This window comes from Myotis yumanensis, unplaced genomic scaffold, assembly GCF_028538775.1.
Source record: "Myotis yumanensis isolate MYYU_CA2020_CCGP unplaced genomic scaffold, mMyoYum1.0.hap1 SCAF_17, whole genome shotgun sequence".
Taxonomy (NCBI): Eukaryota; Metazoa; Chordata; class Mammalia; order Chiroptera; family Vespertilionidae; genus Myotis; species Myotis yumanensis.
This window is the reverse complement of record NW_027223768.1, coordinates 42,559,204-42,579,973: the sequence shown is the minus strand read 5'-3', so window position 1 is coordinate 42,579,973 and position 20,770 is coordinate 42,559,204. Positions and strand designations below refer to the sequence as shown.

The 20,770-nt window shown below is 60.6% G+C and overlaps 1 protein-coding gene across 4 annotated transcripts in view; it reads left to right on the top strand.

The window, feature by feature from the left end:
* The window catches only part of LOC138995598 (carboxyl-terminal PDZ ligand of neuronal nitric oxide synthase protein-like), a 134,527-nt gene that overhangs the window by 106,542 nt on the left and 7,215 nt on the right, over nucleotides 1-20,770 (top strand). For all 4 annotated transcript variants that reach the window (XM_070396163.1, XM_070396161.1, XM_070396162.1 and 1 more), the window contains 5 exons: nucleotides 4,932-5,073; nucleotides 10,016-10,182; nucleotides 11,051-11,218; nucleotides 15,699-15,864; nucleotides 16,905-17,048. In XM_070396163.1, the coding sequence (XP_070252264.1) occupies nucleotides 4,932-5,073; nucleotides 10,016-10,182; nucleotides 11,051-11,218; nucleotides 15,699-15,864; nucleotides 16,905-17,048 (787 nt within the window). The remainder of the gene's footprint in view (nucleotides 1-4,931; nucleotides 5,074-10,015; nucleotides 10,183-11,050; nucleotides 11,219-15,698; nucleotides 15,865-16,904; nucleotides 17,049-20,770) is intronic.

Genomic DNA, 20,770 nt, shown 5'->3' with positions numbered 1-20,770 from the left:
TTCAAAGAAGAACTAACACCTATACTACTCAAACTATTCCAAAAAATCCAAGAGGAAGGAACACTTCCAAGCTCTTTCTGTGAAGCCAGCATTATCCTGATTCCAAAACCAGATGAAGACACTACAAAGAAAAAAAATCACAGGCCAATATCCCTGATGAACATAGATGCTAAAATCCTCAACAAAATATTAGCAAGTTGCATCCAGCAATATATTAAAAAGGTCATGCACCATGATCAAGTGGGACTTATTCCAGGGATGCAAGGCTGGTACAATATTCACAAATCAATAAACATGATACATCACATAAACAGACTGAAAGACAAAAATCACATGATTATATCAATATATGCAGAAAAAGCATTTGACAAAATCCAACACCCATCCTATATAATAAAAGCCTAATATGCAAATTGACCAACTGGTGGAATGACTGGTCGGTATGATGCACACTGACCACCAGGAGGCAGATGCTCAATGCAGGAGCTGCCTCCAGCCCAGAGGCCTCAGGCCGGCTGGTGAGTATGCCGGCGCCACCCCCCTATCGCCGGCCAGGCCTAGGGACCCTACCCATGCATGAATTTCGTGCACTGGGCCTATAGTTTTTGATAAAAACTCTCAACAAAATGGGAATAGAGGGAGCCTATCTCAACATGATAACGGCCATATATGACAAACCTACAGCGAACATCATACTCAAGGGGCAAAAACTAAAACCCTTTCCCCTAAGAACAGGAACAAGGCAGGGGATGTCCTCTTTCACCACTCTTATTCAGCATAGTACTGGGAGTCCTAGCCACCGTGATCAGACAAGAAGTAGAAATAAAAGGCATCCAAATTGGAAAAGAAGAAGTTAAACTGTCATTATTCATAGATAACATGATATTGTACATAGAAAACCCCAAAGACTTCAACAAAAAAACTACTAGACTTAATAAATGAATTCAGCAATGTAGCAGGATACAAAATCAACACCCAGAAATCTATGGCTTTTTTATACAACAATAATGAACTTATAGAAAGAGAAACTAAAAAAACAAACAAACAAACAAAAAATCCCATTTACATTGCAATAAAAAAAAAATTAAGATACCTAGGAATAAACTTAACCAAAGAGGTAAAAAAACTTGTACTCAGAAAACTACAGGACATTGAAAAAAGCGAGAGAGGAAGATATAAACAAATGGAAGAATATACCATGTTCATGGATTGGTAGAATCAACATCATTAAAATGTCCATACTACCTAAGGCAACCTACAGATTGGATGCAATCCCTGTTAAAATGCCAACAGCATATTTCACAAAGCTAGAACAAATACTCCAAAAATTACATGGAATCAAAAAAGACCCCGAATAGCTGCAGCAATTTTGATAAGGAATAACAAAGTTGGAGGAATCACAATACCAGATATCAAGTTATACTATAAAGCCGCCGTAATCAAAACTGCCTGGTACTGGCACAAGAATAGGCATATTGATCAATGGAACAGAACAGAGACCACAAACATCAATCCAAGCCGTTACACTCAATTAATATATGACAAAGGAGGCAAGAGCATACAGTGGAGTAAAGACAGTCTCCTCAATACATGGTGCTGGGAAAATTGGACAGATACATGCAAAAAATGAAACTAGACCACAACTTACCCCATGCACAGGAATAAACTCAAAATGTATAAAAGACTTAAGTGTAAGTCATGAAACCATAAAAATCCTAGAATAAACCATAGGCAGCAAAATCTCAGACATCTCTCGTAGCAATATGTTCACGGATACCCCTCCCAGGGCAAAGGAAACTAAGGAGAAAACAAATGGGACTACGTCAAAATAAAAAGCATCTGCAGAGCAAAAGAAACCATCAGCAAAATGAAAAGGGAGCCCACTGCATGGGGCAACAAATTTGGCAACGATACATCTGATAAAGGGTTAATATCCAAAATACATAAGGAATTCATACAACTTAACAAAAGGAAGACAAACAATCCAATTAAAAGTGGCGAAGAGACATATGAAAAAATGTTCAAAGTCACTAATTAAGAGATACAAATCAAAACAACAATGAGGTACCACATCACACCTGTCAGAATGGCCACCATCAACAAATCAACAAATGACAAGTGCTGGCAAGGATGTGGAGAAAAGGGAACCCTAGTACACTGCTGGTGGGAATGCAGACTGGTGCAGCCACTATGGAAAACAGTACGGCGTTTCCTCAAAAAATTAAATATGGAACTGCCATGTGACCCAGTGATCCCACTTCTAGGAATATATCCTAAGAAATCTGAAGTTCCAATCAGAAAGGATATATGCACCCCTATGTTCATAGCAGCACAGTTTACAATAGCTGAGATCTGGAAACAGCCCAGGTGCCCATCAGTAGATGAGTGGATAAAGAAGCTGTGGTAGATCTATACCAGGGAATACTATGCAGCAGTAAAAAAGAAGGATCTCTTACCGTTTGGGACAGCACGGAGGGACCTGGAGAATATTATGCTAAGAGAAATAAGTCAGAGAAAGACAAGTATGACATGATCGCACTCATATGGGGAACCCAAGTAACAAAATAAACTGATGAACGGAATGGACCCAGAGGCATGGAAGCAGGGAACAGGGGTGGAATCTGAGGGAAGGAGGGGGAGGGTGGGTGTGTGGGAGGTAATCAACCAAAGACCTTGAATGCATACATGCGTGGCCCATGGACACAGACAATAGGGTGCTGAAGGCCTGGGGTGGGGAGGGAGAGGACGGTGGCGGGCTGGAGGGGGTCAATGGGGGGGAAGGGGGACATATGTAATACTTTCAACAATAAAGAATTACTTTACAAAAACAACAACAGATTCACGATTAACTCACTGCTCTTGGACAGGAGTGCCGGAATCAGCCTCTGAATTGCGTTGTCCACGTCTGCCTGGGCCCCTCACTCTGAGGACCACACCTGCCAGGAGGGAGGCCCAGAGGCAGAGCTGTTGCTGCGTCCTGTCGACTTCTGGGCTGGACGGAGGGGTGGCCGGGGGCTTTGTCAACATGAGTCAGTCGGTGGTTTAAAGAAACTCGTCTGTGTGTCCTGAGGGCAAGTGGTACAAGGTCAGTCTCCAAAGTGACCAGCCTCCACGCTCCCTGAGCTCTGGCTTCTCCAAGGCCGCTGGGAGCCACCCTGCAGTCTGCGCGCCCCTCCTGCTCTGAAGATGCCCTAGCGGCCGCAGCAGCCTGGCCCACAGCTGGGAGCCCGCAGCTGCTCTGGGTCGCTAAGAGGTAGTGGGTTTTGGACAGAAGACTTGATCCATGGCCACGTGCTTTCCGGACTTATGTAAAGCCAACCTGGATTTGTACAGAAATGATGCTTTCAGAGAACATCCAGTCAAGGCCAGACCTGGCGCTGGAAAAAGCTGCCTGTCCCACTTGCGTTGGCTCTGCATCGTGCTTGCTGCCTGGCACCAGGCCTGGCCCGCGAGGTGAGCGCTGCGGTGCGGCCAGAGGATAGAGGCGCTCCTGGAGGCCTCTCTCTGTCGGGGCCTGAGGCTTACTCACTGCTCAGGTCCGAGCAGCAGGTGGCCAGTGGCCCGGGGACACCGCCCCGTCCGTGGCAGGTGGGCCCTCCTGGCCACCTTCAGGTATCTTCCCCTCAAAAGGCTCTGACACAGACTCCTGCGCCATTTCTGAGACTGGCGCGCTCTGGCCTCGATGCTAAGAGGCCTCCGGAGCCACCTGGCCTGGAAGCAGCCGGGCAGCCTCGGGTCACACCCAGAGCGTGGCCTGGAGTGCTGCTGTGCGCGGATCCCAGTGCAGAGCGTCCTGCACACAACGCCAGAGAGCAGAGCAGAATCCAGGGTGTGAGAAGCACAGGGTTCACGGTCACCCCACAGGGCGGGGCTCCCGGCGCCTCCAAGCCTGGGCGCTGCTTCAGCTGTCACTCATCAGCTGTCACTCATCAGCTGTCACTCTTCGGCTGTCACTCTTCAGCTGTCACTCTTCAGCTGTCACTCTTCGGCTGTCACTCATCAGCTGTCACTCATCAGCAGTCACTCATTGGCTGGTGAGGGGACTATGGTGTTGCCACGGGGGTTGAAGGTGGGGTCACCGGGTGGTCACAGCTGACCCGAAGCTAGATCACCCCAAGGGCAAGTAGTCTGAGACTCAGGTGTAGAGTGACAGCCACAATTGAGGTAAAGGAACGGCAGGCCAAGGTGGTGCATGTTGGGGGCGGGGTCAGAGAAGCGTGTGCTGAGCCCCTGCCTGAGCCCGGACTCCCCTCTGTCTCTGAGAGGCAGAGAGCAGACTCCCCTGTTACAGTGCGGGATCCGCCTTCCCCGCGCCTGTGTGCATCCCCCCAGCTTGGCACCGGCTCCTCTGAGTCCCTCTTCTCCTGGCCATCCCTGGTACCACCTCTTCAGGTTCCAGGAAGAGATTAAATAGCAAAACAAAGGAGAAGGCGGTACCAGGGACGCCGGGTGCAGGCTCCCCAAAGCTGAGCGCTGCCTGTGTGCCCCCAGGCCTTGGGGTCTGGGGCTCCGGCTTCCGTTGCTTCTCAGCTCCCTGGCACCGCAGCCTGGCGTGCAGGGCTCCGGGCCCCACGTCTCCAGCAGAGAGCGTGGTCAGCAAAGGGTTCCCGAGAGTGTGGACCAACCCTTCTGCTACCTTGGAGGAGGCGTTGGTGTTGGCCGAGTCGGAGTGGGGTGTTTGCTCTGTTCCTTCCGCTGGCCGACGGTGCCGGGACTGAGGTGGCCTGTGTGCTGTCTGGAGTGTCCCAGGAAGGGACGGCCGTGCCTCCCTGTGGGAGTGTGCACGTCCAAGCACCTTAGGTTTCATCTCTCTCCTTGGCTGGCCCAGCTGCTGGCCACCTGTCCCTTGGACGTCCTGCTCCTACCCCGACCCCCTGTGTCCTTGCCGAGGGTCGCTGCATCCTTTGCCCACGTCTCGTCTCTCCCCGCAGAGCCAAGCCATGCGGATCGTCCGGACAGTGGGGCAGGCCTTCGAGGTGTGCCACAAGCTGAGCCTGCAGCACACGCAGCAGAGCGCGGACGGCCAGGAGGACGGGGACAGCGAGTGGCACAGCCACAGCTCCGGAGACCCAGGTAGGCCGTCGCCACCGGGATTGGCAGGCAGGCAGACATAGGCAGCCCCGCCGTCTCGGACCTAAAATGCTTACTTCCCCTACTTCTCTCTAGATTCCAAATTTTCCTTAAGGAGCGTATACTCTTGTAGCAGACAGTTGATGTGTTTAAACTGTCAAACAAGGAAGCCTTTAAGCACGACATCAGGAACCACATTTTATTTTATTTTTTTAAAATATATTTTATTGATTTTTTCACAGAGAGGAAGGGAGAGGGATAGAGAGTTAGAAACATCGATGAGAGAGAAACATCGATCAGCTGCCTCCTGCACACCCCCTACTGGGTATATGCCCACAACCAAGATACATGCCCTTGGCCGGAATAGAACCTGGGACCTTTGAGTCCACAGGCCGATGCTCTATCCACTGAGCCAAACTGGTCAGGCAGGAACCACATTTTAAAGGCAGGGCTGCTGCTGCCAAATCTGACTCCCAAGACCATTCTGTTCCCATCGGAGGGTAGAGCTGACCGCCGCCACGGGGCTTCCGCTCCTCTTTCTGAATTCCATCGTCCTGGGAACCCTCAGCGCGGACATTTTCCTGATAGCTTCCATTTTTTATCTGGAAGATAAACTGAAACAATTAGAAATAATAACTCCTCTTTGGTGGTAATTTCCTCAAATCACAGGACTATACATGAGACTCAGCTAATGGCATTTTCTGAATTCCACTGCCCCTGTGGAGAATGTCACTGACTTTCTACCTGTAGACATTTCCTGTCCATTTTAGGAAAACCTGTCAGGCCCAGTGCGGTTCCTTCAAAGTTTAGGATGAGAAGCAAAGCGCTGAGTGGGGCTCTCCCAGGAGGCCAGGCCGGGGTCAGGCGGGTCGGCGGTGCTCCCTGCATGTCACATGGGCTTCTGCAAGGACAGGAAGTGGCAGGGCCCTCCTGTCCCTGTGCAGATGTAGGTGTGGCCTGTGGGCGATGTGAGTTGTATCAGCAGGCGACACACACAGGTTCATGTCAAGGGGGGCGGGTGCTGCGGTGTGGGGAGCCCGCGTGTGCAGGCGGGCTGGAGACTGGGCGGAGCTGCAGTTCGAGGCCAAAGGTGGTCTCCCTCCTCCTCTCGGGAGGTGGGCTTTGTTCCCCTGAGACCTCCACCTGATTGGGTGAGACCCACCCACCCCAAATGGGGTGACCAGCATGACTCTCCGTCCGCTGACTTACACGTTAACCTCTCCTGAGAAACACCTTCTCAGCAACATCGGATAATGCTGGTTCAAACACCATGTTGGCACGCGTCGCTAACCGTCACACGAGTGACACGCCGATGGTGTGGGGGTGCGGGGCTGGCAGCCCACGGGGGCAGCTGTGCCTGGGCCCTGGCACTTCTCAGTGGGCGATCACGTCAACTTCCCTAGTCTCTCTGGATCTTTCTTTCCTCATCTGCCAGGGGTTGTGAGACGATGTGTGTAAGTCAGCATCGTGCCAGCGAATAGCAGTGCAAACACGCACCAGCTGTTGGCGGCTTCCCCGTTCTGAGTGTGACCTACAGGACCGGCTCTGCAGGAGGGCGCCCCTGGCCCGGGGCCGGCTGCGCAGTGCTTAACGGGGCACCTCCAGGCAGGGCCCCGGCCAGGAGCGGGTCTGCTTCGAGTGTAGTGTTGGGGATACTGCCGGTCCGGGTGGCAAGGTTCCTTGGCAAGGAAGGCTGCCTCCTGCCTCCCGGTCACACATTTTGCGGCCGCACTCGCCTTGTTCCTGCCCACAGCCGTCTGGGGACACTCTCCTCTCTGTAAGCGCCTTCCCGGCGCATTGCCGACTCCGCCAGGTCCTCCGTGCTGTGGGCGCCCGACACGCCAGCTGGCCTGTTGGCGGAATGAGGGGGCTCGTTTTTGTAAAGAATCTCCCCCCACGTCAGGAGCTTCCCAGTCAGGGGTCCCTTCCTGCAGAGCAGGGAGCAGCGGTGGGAGCGGGCAGTGCGCCCCACTGTCCGGGCCTGTCGGCGGTCCCTCTGGGCCTCCGCAGGGCTTGGGGATGTGTCCTCGGTCACTGTGTCCTCTCCTCCCCATCCTGCCCCCCGTCCCGACCCGGGGCCGATTGCCTTTTGTCTGTCTTGGCAGCAGCTGCCCGGGCCAGTCCCGGGGCTGGGGACCAAGGGCCGCTCTGCCCCGTGGGTTCCCTTGACTCCCAAGAGGGTTTCCTGGGAGAGGCCCTGTTCCCAGGGAGGCAGCCCGCCTCCCAGCAGCAGCCAGCCCCCCTGGGGAAGAAGAGAGCTTCCGGGAGATACCCTCCCCATCTCGATGGCTATTTATTGTACCTGTTACCTCTGCTGGACCTGGGCATCCTGCTCACCTGTGCCCCCTGTCATCTGTGCCCCCCAGACCTGTTCCTCTCCCCTCACACCTGTTGTTGTTCTCACACACCTGTTCCTCTCCCCACACACCTGTTCCTCTCCCCTCACACCTGTTCATCCCCACACACCTGTTCCTCTCCCCTCACACCTGTTCATCCCCCACACACCTGTTCCTCTCCCCACACACCTGTTCGTCCCCCCACACACCTGTTCCTCTCCCCACACACCTGTTCGTCCCCCCACACACCTGTTCCTCTCCCCACACACCTGTTCCTCTCCCCACACACCTGTTCGTCCCCCCACACACCTGTTCCTCTCCCCACACACCTGTTCGTCCCCCCACACACCTGTTCCTCTCCCCACACACCTGTTCCTCTCCCCTCACACCTGTTGTTGTTCTCACACACCTGTTCCTCTCCCCACACACCTGTTCCTCTCCCCTCACACCTGTTGTTGTTCTCACACACCTGTTCGTCCCCCCACACACCTGTTCATCCCCCCACACCTGCACCCCATATCTGTTCCTCTCCCCCACACACCTGTTGTTCTTCTCACACACCTGTTCCTCTCCCCCCACACCTGTTCGTCCCCCCACACACCTGTTCATCCCCCCACACCTGCACCCCATATCTGTTCCTCTCCCCCACACACCTGTTCCTCTCCCCACACACCTGTTCGTCCCCCCACACCTGTGCCCCATATCTGTTCCTCTCCCCACACACCTGTTCCTCTCCCCACACACCTGTTCGTCCTCCCACACCTGTGCCCCATATCTGTTCCTCTCCCCTCACACCTATTTCTCTACCCCACACTCCTGTTCCTCTTCCCCACACAGCTGCTCCTTTCCCCCACACACACACCTGTTGTTCTTCTCACACACCTGTTCCTCTCCCCCACACACCTGTTCCTCTCCCCCACACACCTGTTCCTCTCCCCACACACCTGTTCCTCTCCCCCACACATGTGTTCCTCTCCCCTACACACCTGTTCGTCTCCCCACACACCTGTTCCTCTCCCCCACACACCTGTTTGTCTCCCCACACACCTGTTCTTCTCCCCACACACCTGTTCGTCCCCCCACACCTGTGCCCCATATCTGTTCCTCTCCCCTCACACATATTTCTCTACCCCACACTCCTGTTCCTCTTCCCCACACAGCTGCTCCTTCCCCCACACACACACCTGTGCCTCTCCTCACACACCTGTGCCCCCACACTTGTCCCTTCCTCCCACACCTGTGCCTCCCCCTCCACCTGCTCTCCCACACCTGCGCCCCACCTCATCAGACCACCACTGCCTGATCATTGGTTTCTCCTTATTCCAGTTCCTTCCTTCATTGGACAGATGTTTGTCCAGTCCCCCGACGAGCCAGGCTCGATTCTGGGACACTGTAAGCAAGACAATGGGCCCTGTTGGCAAGGAACTCACAGTCAGAGTTGGGTGGGGACACAAACCAGTGACCGATCAACTCGATCATTTTGGTTTGTGTAGAAAAGCGGGTGAGGTGGGCCAGGGCAGGTGGACTCCGGGCGGGAGGCAGGCGGTGCCCTGGTTCAAGGCACCGAGCCTGGAGCAAGACTGGCGGCTTTGAGCCCCAGCCTTAGCAGCTGTGTGCCTCAGTTTCTTTATCTGTCAAATGGGGGTAATGACAGTGTTTGCCTCTTAGGTTGGTTATGAGGGTAAATAAGGTAATACATGTCAAACCCTTAAATTTAGTACATAGAACATAGTACGTGCCATTTTAGCAGTAATATTGCAATTTTGAGGCAAAAAGTAGCCATTTCAAGCGCTTTTGGACTGAGCTGATCACCTCTTGTTTGTGCGATGTGAAAGAATGGCGTCTCTTGGTATTGCTGCCTGCTTCAGTCCTTCACGAAGACCCCACCCGTGCTGGGCCCCTCCCCACAGGCCGTTTGCAGTCCTGTGTGCCATGCCACCCCAGCCCTTCCCCCCCTCACCACCTGAGCCACTGGCTCTCCCCGCAGGGCTGCTGCCCTCTGCCCCGCCCATGCCTCCTGAGTGACACAGCCTTCTGCGGGCTCTGGCTTGTGTCTGCTGCTCCGTCCGGTGCAGTGAGAGCTCGGACTTCGCTTCCTCGTCTCGGTCCCGTAGGCTCTGTCAGATCCATCCAGGCTGCTTCACAAGTCCTGTCTGATGGGTGACTGAACGAAGCCTGCCTCAGGTCTCTCCTGACCTTCGGGGCCTCTGCCCTGGGGCAAGGTCAGAGCAGGCTCTGGGGGCCGGCCTTGAGCCTCCCTGTCCTATTCCGCAGTCACGTAGCCCCGCCATCCAACTGGGCCTGACAGCCCCGGCGAGGCTGGGAGGCCCATGCCCTGAGCTGATGCCCCCCCTGAGCTGGAATGAGGTTGAGAGGACTCACCCCTCTCCCAGGGTCCCCACACCCTGTCAATAGAGATATCACGTCCAGGACGGAGGAAATGCCGCCTTTGTTCCTAGACTTTAAAAATAGACTCTGTCTCACTGGGTTGGGAGCGGATGGACTTGCCTGGAAACAGGTGAGGATGTTGGGCAGCTATGGTGTTTCCTGGCGTGACACAGCGACACTGCTGTGTCCCATCCCTTCCCGCCTTCCCTGTTGCCCTGCAGGCCGCCAGCTCCCTGGAGCCGAGAGGGCCTCGCCAGCTACTGCGGAGGAGACAGACATCGACGCCGTGGAGGTCCCCCTCCCGGGCAGCGACGGCCTTGACTTCAGCCGTGGGGTGACCGACCTGGATGCTGTGAGGAAGGATGGCGCCTCCCACACAGACTCCAAGGTAGGCAGAGGTGCCCGCTCACGGCAGGGTGACAGGGTCCCCGGGCTCCTACATACCCAGTCCTCCCTGAGACACAGCCAGCCGGTCGGTGTCACCCGCCCTCAGCGCCCGGTGGCTGGCGGCCAGCTGTCAGGGGCAGAGCCTGCGCCGTCTGGAGGGCCCTCTGTGCCCGTCCTCTGCCTGTCTTCCTGGCGCCCTTGCCCTGTGAGTGGAGTGTGCCCCTCGCCTGCCTGAGGGCCAGCAGCAGGGGTTGGGGGCAGCCGCTCCTGCAGCGACATCTCTGCTCTGGGCTGTCTTAGTGGAAGTGGCCGCCTGCCAGGGGCGGCGGGAAGGGACAGGAAGTGCTTTCCACGGACAGGGAGGACCTCCCAGCCCTCGGCTGCATCGGGTGCCGACTTCCGTCCCTGCGAGCAGGCGGGGCTGCAGCAGCCTGGGGGGGTGGGGGGCACGCCCTCGATACCAGCAGGCCCTGGGGTCGAGCCCAAGGACGCAGCAGAGGAAAGGGGCACTGCCTCCATCCGTCCATCCCACACTGGGCGGTGGGAGCTGTGCTGCATAGAAATAGGTCACCCCATGTCCGAAAGCTGAAGGAACTCAGCCACGTGGCATGGTCAGAGGGGGGGCAGGTGAGGGGACGTGTCATTTCTGGTCCCATCACTGCGGAGCCGGTGCTGAGTGTCCGAGCAGGACTTCCTGCCTGCAGCCCCGCCTGGCGCCACACCAGCTGCCCGGGCCGTCCACTCCACCCAGGCCACGCTCCTGAGCCCTTGGTGATGGGTGAGACCCCGCAGGTGCCCCCGCAAAGCACAGAGAGGAAGGCCCCATGAAGCCCTGCCCAGGTCACGCTCAGTCTCCTCTGCCCCTGCAGGTGCCGCCGCAGGAGCCCGTGCCCACAGCCTCGCCCCAGATGCCGCTGCCCCCGCCCTGTGCACAGGCCCCGGGCGTGGGCACGCCGCTGTCCTCGCAGCACCAGCTGCAGCTCCTGCACCAGCTCCTCCAGCAGCAACAGCAGCAGACGCAAGTGGCCGTGGCCCAGGTCCTGCTCAGCCTCCTCCCCGCCGCCCGGCTCCGCACGCACAGGCTGGATGTGCCCCCCCACGAGGGCCCAGGGCAGGTTTAAAGTCAGAGCCTGTGGATCGCTCGGCTGGACCCATGCTTTTGGGGCTGGGGGCGGGCAGGGGGGAGGGCGCAGGGGCAGTGGTTTCTGCGTGTCCCGCTGAGCTGGGCTTGGCTGCTTGGCTGGATGTGGGGCGGGGTGGGGGTGAGTTGAGGGGACTGGGGAGGCCGGTGCTCCAGCCCCTCCGCTCCGCCTTGCTCATTGCTGGGGGTGGGAGGTGGCTTTGCAGTCAGGCCGTGACCCTGAGGCCCCCTTCCAGGAGCTTAGTGTGGATTTGTGCCAGACGCCTTGGCAGAGACCTCCCCCTGCGTCCAGCGCTTGTCCACGTGGCCCCCATGCCTCCGTCAGCGCCCCAGGTGTCCCAGTGGGTCTGGCACCCAACAGGCCCGGAGGTCATGCTGGTGGGAGCTCAGCTGTAGTGTCAGTCACAGCGAGAGGAGCTGGCTGAGGTCTGCAAGTAGAGTTGGAGCCTGGAGGCTTGTCGGGGCCACTGGCTTGCAGAGGAGGGGAGTGAGCCCCCGTCGCTTCCTGCTTCCTCTTCTGAGGGAGGCCTCCAGCGTCCACATGGCCCTGGGTGGCCAGGAGCGGTGGGACGAGACCATTCATCCCTTTAAGGCCGACTGACTCCGAGGTTGAGCCCTCCAGTCAGGAGGGCGGAGGTGGTGGGAGCGTCCTGGGGCTGGAGGTGGGCTTGCTGTGTGCTGAGGGGCACGTGTGAGTCCGAGGCCCGGCGGGCGCATCCCCCAGACGGCATGCAGGAGGCACCGGTAGCCTGGCCACACCAGGCGGCCTCAGCTCGGGCCTGAGAGGACCTGTGACACAGGCCCCGGGTGCCTTTGGCAGCCAGGCTTTGAGACGGGCATCAGTGGGCATGGCTCCCACGTGGTGCGACCTGAAACGCCCACAGGAAGGAAGAGGCTGCTGCCCAGGCTCGGGGTTGTGGGTGCGCAGAGCAGGGCCACGCGTGCAGCCGGGGAACACACTGCGCGCTGTAGGCGACAGAAGCCTTCGCTGGGAGCGCCGCGTGCTGACGGCAGCACAAAGCCTGGCTTGGGCCGCCCGTCACTCGCCCTTCCTGGAAGTCCCGGCGAACACGGATCATTCAGCGTATCAGTTGCCAAGTAATTATTATTTATCCAAGAGTGGGCGTGGGCACGTTCCCGTCATGTCCTCAGAGATGCGCCCAAATCCGCAGTCACTGCTGAGGCCAACGAGGAGCCATTTCAAACGCACCATCTCCACAGCCGTGTGCACAGTGTCCGTGGGCACAGCCCGCGGCCTGTGGCTTCCCACGGCTCACCGCCACCAGGACGCACCCCGCGTGCCAGTGAGGCCTCACCGCCATCCTTTCCTCCAACACTGGGCCGGGCCCACCTTCTGCTGCAGGTCTCCACCCCTTTCTTCACCTGGGAGAGCGTCTCTAGGGCTCTGCCCAGGCCCGGCTTTGGGTAAAGATATGGTGTAAGGCACATGGGTTAATAGACGGGCCTCCTGGCGTCTCCCACGCCTTCAAGCAGATGGACCCGCTGCGCGGGGTCTGCACCGACAGCCCGTTTGGCCGACACTGCTGCCACCACGCTGGGGTCTTGTCATTGAGCGCCAGCGGTCCCAGGGCCGAGGAGGGTGTGCCGTGGCCGCCCACTTCAGATGGGCACATCTGGGCCTCCATGAGACCCTGAAGAGCCTGCGATAAAGACAGTTTCTTGCAAACATGTGCCCCCCGCCAGGGGGGCCCCCTGTTGCTACTTACACCCCCACCCACTTACCATCAAGGCGAGCCCCGCTCTGCTCTTGTCATTGGCAAGACTCAGTCTCAGACCTCAGCCTCCGCCACTCCTGAATTGGCTCCGTGCTGGTTCAGACGGCCCCTGGCCTTGAGGCACTGGGCAAAGGGGGCGTGCCCTGTCACCTTGCCAGGTTAGACCTCTGTCCCTCATGGACACAAGCCCCTCTGCCCACCTTCCCCACCCAGCATGAGGCTCGCCTGGCTGCCCTAGCTCCTGCTTCTCGATGTACCAGTCAGGCAAGGCTGTGAACCGGGGGTGGGGGGTTGGGGGGACACCTGCATGGCCATGGGCTGGGCCCACCTGCTCCCGGGTGCTCTGGCCTGGCTGCCTGGCTGCAGTGGCGTCAGCCGCCTCCTTCCCGGTGGCTGGCTCCTGGTGAACTCATGAGGAGAAGGTTATTCTACTCAGTGTTGCTGCCTAAGACCCGCCCCCACCCGCGCCCTGTGCTTGATGGAACCAGTGTGGTCCCGAGGCTCCGAGATGGCCTGCGCTGTAGTGAGTTAGAGAAATGGCGCTCAACCACGCTGCACCGGCCTGTAGTCGCATCTGTGCGTGGCTGCTCCCGTCCCAGCGCCCGTGCCCGGCCCCCTTGCATGCTGAGACCCGGCCTCTGCCTGTGTGTCTGGGGTGGGGGCCAACAGCCATTCCCAGGCCTGTGCTCCCCGACTCCAGCTTGGCCCTGCCCCCACTTCTGACGGAGGAGCTGGAGTCAAGGCAAGTGGGCAGTGGTCTGGCGCTGGGCGGGCTGAGGGTGGGAGCCAGTTTCGGGAGCAGCACAGAGGGGGGCCGAGCCCAGAGCTGGGCTGCATCAGGGACCTGCCCGGTGGTCTGTGCCAGAACCATTGTCACCGGAGGCCCGAGGCCCGGCCAGGAGACGCGCATGTTTGTGCCAGGGCTCAGCATTCTGAAAGGAAAGGGCTGGACGCAAGTGCAGGGCGGGCGTGGGGACCGAGCTTACGCTCCCTGGGTGCTTCAAGGCGCATCGGCCCGCCGGGGTCAGAGCGCGGGCCACGGCGGCGGCGGCTGGAGCCTGTCCCCGTGTGCTGGTGGGCAGCGGCTCCGCACTGGTTCCAGGCGGGCAGCCTCACGTTCGTGCCCCAGGCTGGGGACACCTGGGTGTCCCCGTGTTTGCAGAGCGCCGTGCTCGCTCAGCTGTGCCCCGCTGGAGCTTGGCCACCTGCAGAGGAAGCTGCTTTTTTCCCCCGTGCCCGGGCACTGGCCACATCCACCTGGGGGTGGGGTCATAGGCCTTCTGAGCCGCTAGGCCGCCCTGGGCGGTGAGATGGAGACAGTGAGGTGCAGGGAGAAGTGAGCCGCCTGCGGGAGCAGAGGGAGCAGCGGGCCGCTGCTGGCAGGCTCTCCGGCTGGGATGTTCAGGTGCAGGAGCCCCCAGGTTCGGGCTCAGTGTGCAGAATCATCTGCTCTGTGCGCTGAAAGTTGAGTCTCACACTTCTGTTTTGTCCTGAAGAACCTAGAAACTCTGTCTGCTCAGCAGGCTCCTCTCAGCGACACGCTGGGCAGTAAGCCACTTGCAGGTGGAGGCCTCCTGTCCCTCCCACAGCCCTGTCCTGTTCCTCAGGACCAGCAGGTTTGGGGACTCGGTCGAAATATCTCTGTGCCTCGGTTTGCAAGGGAGATAAAGCCTCACAGGCCCCGCCCAGCGTCTGCCCTGACCTCGGTTCACGGGCGTCAGCTGAGGCCTTGGGGACGGCAGGTTTGCTTCAGAGGCCCCAGGCCTCCCCGCTTCCCCCCCTGGGAGCCATGAATGGAAAGTGGCTGCTGATCTCCTTAGTGGCTCCACTTAGAAGCAAGGTCAACCGCAAGGTCATGGCTGAAATCTGCAAGAGGGAGGCGGCCGCCCACTCAGAGGGGGTCTGCGTACTGCCCTGGGGACAGGCTGTGGCTGCTGGGCCCTCGTTCAGATTGGCCAATGGGGTTGGGGGCAGGCGAGGGGCAGGGGGGCTGCCGTTTTTACTCTTGGAGAAACGTGGGTTTTTCTGGCTTAAACTTCTCTTCAGAAATGCAGAGCCTTCCCGCCAGCTCCTCCAACGCCTTCCCACTGCCCTCCCGCCCCAGCCCCCCCCCCCCCCCCGCCCCAGTGTGGGTCTTTCTCTGCACCTTGCCCACGGCTGCCACGCTCACATCACTTCCACAGCGACCCCTTAATGCCCTTCTAGGCACAAGGTCACCTGTGTGAACATCTTCCTGCCTGGGGCTCCATTTCCTCGGGGTCCTTCCGCTCAGTGTGTCCCACCACGAGCTCTCTGGGAGCCGCCCGGGACACGCAGGCAGCGGGCCCAGTCCGGGGGCCATAGACATAGGAAGGGATGGACGGTCAGGGGATGGGGCTGACACCACAGACGTGAAGACAGACTTGATGGGGGCCACCTCACAGTTTTGAAAGGGCTGCAGGGGCGTCAGGTTCTCAGTGTTTGGGGGTGACTGCTGTGAGCTGCTTCTTGGAAACACCAGGATGACAAGCCCAGGTGCCGCTTCGTCTGGGGTTGAATGTGGGGTCATGTCTGGTCCCTGCGAGCGCCCCGGGTTGGCATTCACGTCTGTCTTCTCCGCCTCTCTCTTCTCCACCCCCTCACCTCTGCTTCCTGCGTCAGGTTCACTTGCTGAAGGACCAGCTGGCTGCGGAGGCGGCGGCGAGGCTGGAGGCGCAGGCCCGCGTGCACCAGCTCCTGCTGCAGAACAGGGACGCCCTGCAGCACGTGTCCCTGCTGGTCAGGCAGGTGCAGGAGCTGGAGCTGAAGCTGTCGGGACGGAGCACCAGTAAGTCAGGGCCCATCTGCCGGCCCCTGGCTGCCCCGGGGCGGGGGGGGGGGGGGGGGGGGGCGGGGCACAAGTCTTCCCCAGAAGCTCTTGGCGGTGCCGACCTGCTTGGCATTCCAGCCGAAACCCAAGGTCCACCCGGGGGACCTGCACGCCAGGGCCCGACGGGTCTCGGCTGCTCCCAGCCCAGGGCCCAGCTGCCCGTCACCGTCACCAGCCGGGTCCCCAGCCTCCCTGGGCCCTCGGCTCGCCACCCAGGCTTCCCCCCGGACACACCACGACACACGCTCGTGGCCAGGCCTGGCGGGCGTGGCTCGCTGTCTACCTGGGCTTTCCCTCGCGAGCACAGAGAGCAGGACGGCTCTCCCGCAGGAGGTGGAGGCGCTGCTGTTGGTGCTGTGCTGCTGGATGGCGGTGCCTGGCGCCTGGCCTCTGTGCCCAGCTGTCTCCTGGCCAGACCGGGAGGTGCAGCTCCACGCTGCCCTTGAGCCTCTGGGGCTGACCGTGTCCAACTCAGAGATGAGGAGGTGCTCTGGCAGGTTGAGGACGAGAGGCGTGGAGCCAGGGTCAAACCGGGTCTAATTACAAAACTAGTGCTTTTCCTGTGGCCCCAGCAGCTCCCCTGACGATCGCCTGGCTTCTCTAAAACATGCCTTCCCAGGCGCCTGAGATGGGGCCGCAGGGGCTGCAGGGCGGGCTCTGCTTGTACAGCCCAGAGCCCTGGACGGGCACCCCTGCCCGTCCCCGCCTGGAAGCCAAAAGATTTTATTTTTGTCCCTTAAGCCCCCCCCCCCCCACCCCCCACGGTGGTTAGTCTGATCCCAGGCCACCCCGAGGGTCAGCACGTCCTGCTGCCAGACTCCGCCTGGACCTCATTCCCCACAAACCCCACCCGTCCGGGGTCCTGCCCCCCTCCCCCCCCCCCCCCGCCACCTACCCCCACCTGCACCCATCCCAGGGCTCCCCCCCTGCAGCCTGGCATTGGCTGTGGGGTGCGACAGGCTGAGGACCATGCCCTGACCCTCACCCTCTGTCCGCAGTGGGGTCCCAGGACAGCCTGCTGGAGATCACCTTCCGCCCCGGAGCCCTGCCCGTGCTCTGCGACCCCACAACCCCCACCCCGGAGGACCTGCCTTCGCCACCCCTGGGCGCCGGCCCGGCCCTGCCTACAGGCAGCCCCTTAGGTAGGCGTGACTGCTTGGTGAAGCTGGAGTGCTTCCGGCTCCCTGGGGCGCGGGGGCCCTCCACTGGGCGGCCTGGAGCTGCTCCGCTTCCGGGAGTCGGGCATCGCCTCTGAGTACGAGTCCACCACGGACGAGAGCGAGGAGGAGCCGCCGCGCCTGCTGCACGTGCGGCAGCGCCGGGAGCCGGGTGACAGCCTGGAGGACACAGTCGCCGTGTAGGGAGGCGGTGGGCCTGGGGCCATAGCTGGGTGTGTTCTGTTTCGGAGCATTGGGCTTTGCTCCAGAGGGTGAAGTGGAAGCCATCGGAGTCCCCGAGGGGATCAGCTACTCTCCCAGGCGGCCTTGCAGAGTCCTGGCTTTGGGACGGTCTCCGAGGGCCCGCTGGCTTCTCGCCGTGTCTGTGAGGCCCGAGCCACGAGCTGCCCTCCACGTGGTCCGACGGGAGGGAGGCGCGCACCCCAGGGCCGTGTGTCTGGGCGCCAGGGCTGCCGCTGCCTCCCCTGCCTCCAGGAGCAGGTCCCCTGAGGTGGTAGTGGCTGAGCTTGGGAGTGACAGACAGGAGAGTCAGGGGACCTGCTCCTGGACGTTCTCTGCACCAGCGTGAGTGTTTCCCGGGAGACAGCGTGGCCTTGGTCAGGCCCTGCTGTGGGGGCGGGGACCGCCTTTGTTGCCACATCACCCTTCTCCCGCCCACGCCCCCCGCGAGTGAGCCGTCCACCTGAGGTAGAGGCTGTCCCCTGTCCTCTGTGTCCCCCAATGAACCCTCGCCCCACCCCTCTGCTGGTCCCTCCACTGGGCTGTGGTGGTCGGTTCTTACTGCAAAATACCCCCCAAGGCTGGTAGCTGACCTGCTATGTCCAGGGTTCAGAATCACTGCCACTTATCAAGACCCCAGCCATGGCCCTGCCTAGGCCCCGTGGGCTGGGCCTCGAGCGCACCTGGGCAGTCCTCTCACCTGAGCCACCTGGGCCTCGCCCACGCGAGACTGCTGGCGGCCGGGCAGTGGGACGGGCTCCTGTGCTGCCCGAGGGTCGGTCAGTCAGCGGGGGTCCTGAACCCTGACATGTCGGAGGCGGCCGGACCATCCAGGCGAGATGCAGCTGTCAGCCTGGGGCACCACGCGTCAGCAGGACGTGTGTGTGTGTGTGTGTGTGTGTGTGTGTGTGTGTGTGTGGTGTGCACATGTGGGAGGGAAGGGGCGCGTGTTGACGCGTGAGAGTGACGGACAGGAAAGGACAGATGTCCGGCGTGTGCACCGGTCGAGAGGGTGGCCTGTGTTTGCTTCCTCTTCCAGTTCACCACTGGAGGTGGGGGCGGACCTCGAGGGAGGGAGGGAGGGAGCAGGGATATGAGACGTGGCACCCGAGGGAGGACATGAGCCACGGGGGCTCCGGGAGCGGGTCGCCTTCGGTCCCAGAGCTGAGCTCCGGGCAGGTCTGGCTCTGAGGCCAGGGGCGGGGTGACGAGGTGGCCGTTGGACGTGATGGGTGAGGAGGGGACATTCTGTAAGCGGGCCCTGAGGAGCCGTAGAGGGGACAGCATTGGGGACACGGCTCCCTGGCTGCTGCTGGACACCCCCCCCCCCCACCCTCTGAGTGCCCCTGGGACCCGAGGCCGCCGCCCCCGCCCTTCCCAGGACAAGGAGGCAGCACCGGGTGGAGCTGGGACTTGGGCGATTGAGGGCCGGCCCTGTCCTCCTCCCGCCCTGCCTCTTGCTCTGAGCCCAGCCTGCTCTCCATCCTGCTCTGCCCCACGTGGAGGACGAGTGGACATGGGCACAGGCCTTGGGGTCCAGCCCACAAGGCCTGCAGTGTGGACAGACGGACAGCACCTCCTCACGGGGCCCCGCACAGCCCTCGATGCCTGCTTCTCTCCGCTGCTCCTGTGCGGGGGTTCTCTTGCCCACTCCACCTGGCTCCTGCCCGCCACGGCTGTGTGGGTGACTGGGCCCGCGCTCCAGACGCTTCTTCGTGTAAGTGCACTTACTCCGGGGCCGCCTTGCGCCTGCCGGCTCCGCTAATAAACCTTCTTCTTTCTCAACGCTCTCCTGTCGTCCTCTTGCTCTGCTCCCCCTGCCCTGGCCCCTGACGCTCCCCGGCTGAGGTTCGAGGGAGAATTCACGTGGCTCGCGGTTGTGTGGACACGGACCAACCCGCATGCTCGCGCAGGGACAGCTTTGCTTCCCCCTGGGACCCGTGTCCCTGCCGGGCACGTCTGTCAGCGAGGGAGGGGTGTTGGCAGGTGGTGGGTGGAGCCGTGCCCACAGGTGTCTCGCCTTTTCTGCCTCAGCGTGGCGTGGAGGCAGCAGCCGGTTTGAGTGCTTGGGGAAGCATGGCGTCAGCTGTTTGGGGGTAAAGCTAAGACCACCAGGCGCCAGGAGCCCGCGGGTCCCTGACTAGATGTCTCGTGTGGGGTCAGGCGGGTTCGGAGTGGGTGCATCTTAGAGAGTCTGCTCCAGGGCACGCAAGCTGCCCAGCCGAGGACTGTGGAGGCCGGGCGGGAAGGGACAGCGGCGGGTGAATCAGCAGCCGGAGAAGTCAGACTTTGGTCGGCACTTCCAGCCGCTTGGAAGGCAGAGGCTGGTGGGGGGGACGTTGTGGGGCCCAGTCCTGCAGGGAAGTCAGGGGCTCAGGGCGGCTGGGTGGCCTGTGACGTGGGGATCAAGCGCACCGCGTGGCGAGATGTGAGGAATGGGGAGGCTTCGTTCTGGGACGCCCTGCAGAGCGGAGCAGAGCAGCCGGTGGGACTTGCTGGGCACACTTTCCACATCCCGGGTCCCAGGGAGGTCACACAGTGCGACAGCGGCGAGCACCTGTCCTTAGGTGAAACCCTGGACTTGGCACCTGCTGGACAGCGGGTGGAGGTGCCATGGCCCTGGGCTTCCTTCTTTTACCACAAACTCTGCCTGTGACTAGGGCGCGGGGGGCGAGGGGTTGGGGCGTGATCTGGGCTGGCAGAGGACACGAGAGGGGTGGCAGCCATCTCTCTCCCGGCTCCCACAGACCTGGGTGAGGCCCGGAGCAGCCTCCCTGCCCCGCCCCGCCCCCTCCACACCCTCCCTCTAGGGCCTGTTGAGGGTGTCACAGGCGAGCAGCAAGGGCTCAGGGGGCTTTTCCATCCTGGGCACCGGAGGGCAGAGTTAGCACAGAGCCACTCGTCTGCCCCCAGGTGACCAGGTCCAGGGCAAGGTCAGGGCTGCCTGGGACCACCAGCCCCAGAGTGGACAGGCCAGGGCCCGGCTGGAGCTGCAGGTCAAAGTGACGTCAGGCCGCTGGTTGGATGGGGGGAGGGTGGGCAGAGGAGCAGGCGTGGGTGTGGGGCTGGGACTGGGGGTGCGGGCCCAGCTTTGCAGGAGGGAACCACGATGGTGACAGCAGGAGCGTGGTCAGCTTCCGGGGGCCTCCCGAGGACCTGCAGGGAGGCAGCACTGGGGTGGGTCTCATCCTCAGGCAGCCTCACAGACACCAAGGCTCTTCCCTGAAAAGTCCCCAGGGGCTGGCAGCATGGGTCTGGGCACCTCACTGAGAACTGCCATCTTCGCGGCTCTCCCCGAACCTTTGGTGGTGTCGAGATGGGGTGTGGGCCCTGGGTTGCTAGGCAACTGGTCGCCAAAGGGGATGGAACATGGATGGGACTGGACGGACAGCGGGCGGTGCCGGTGACGGAGACTACAGGGAGCTGTGCTAACGGGTTTATTGGCCTCTCCCTGGAGAGCAATGAGG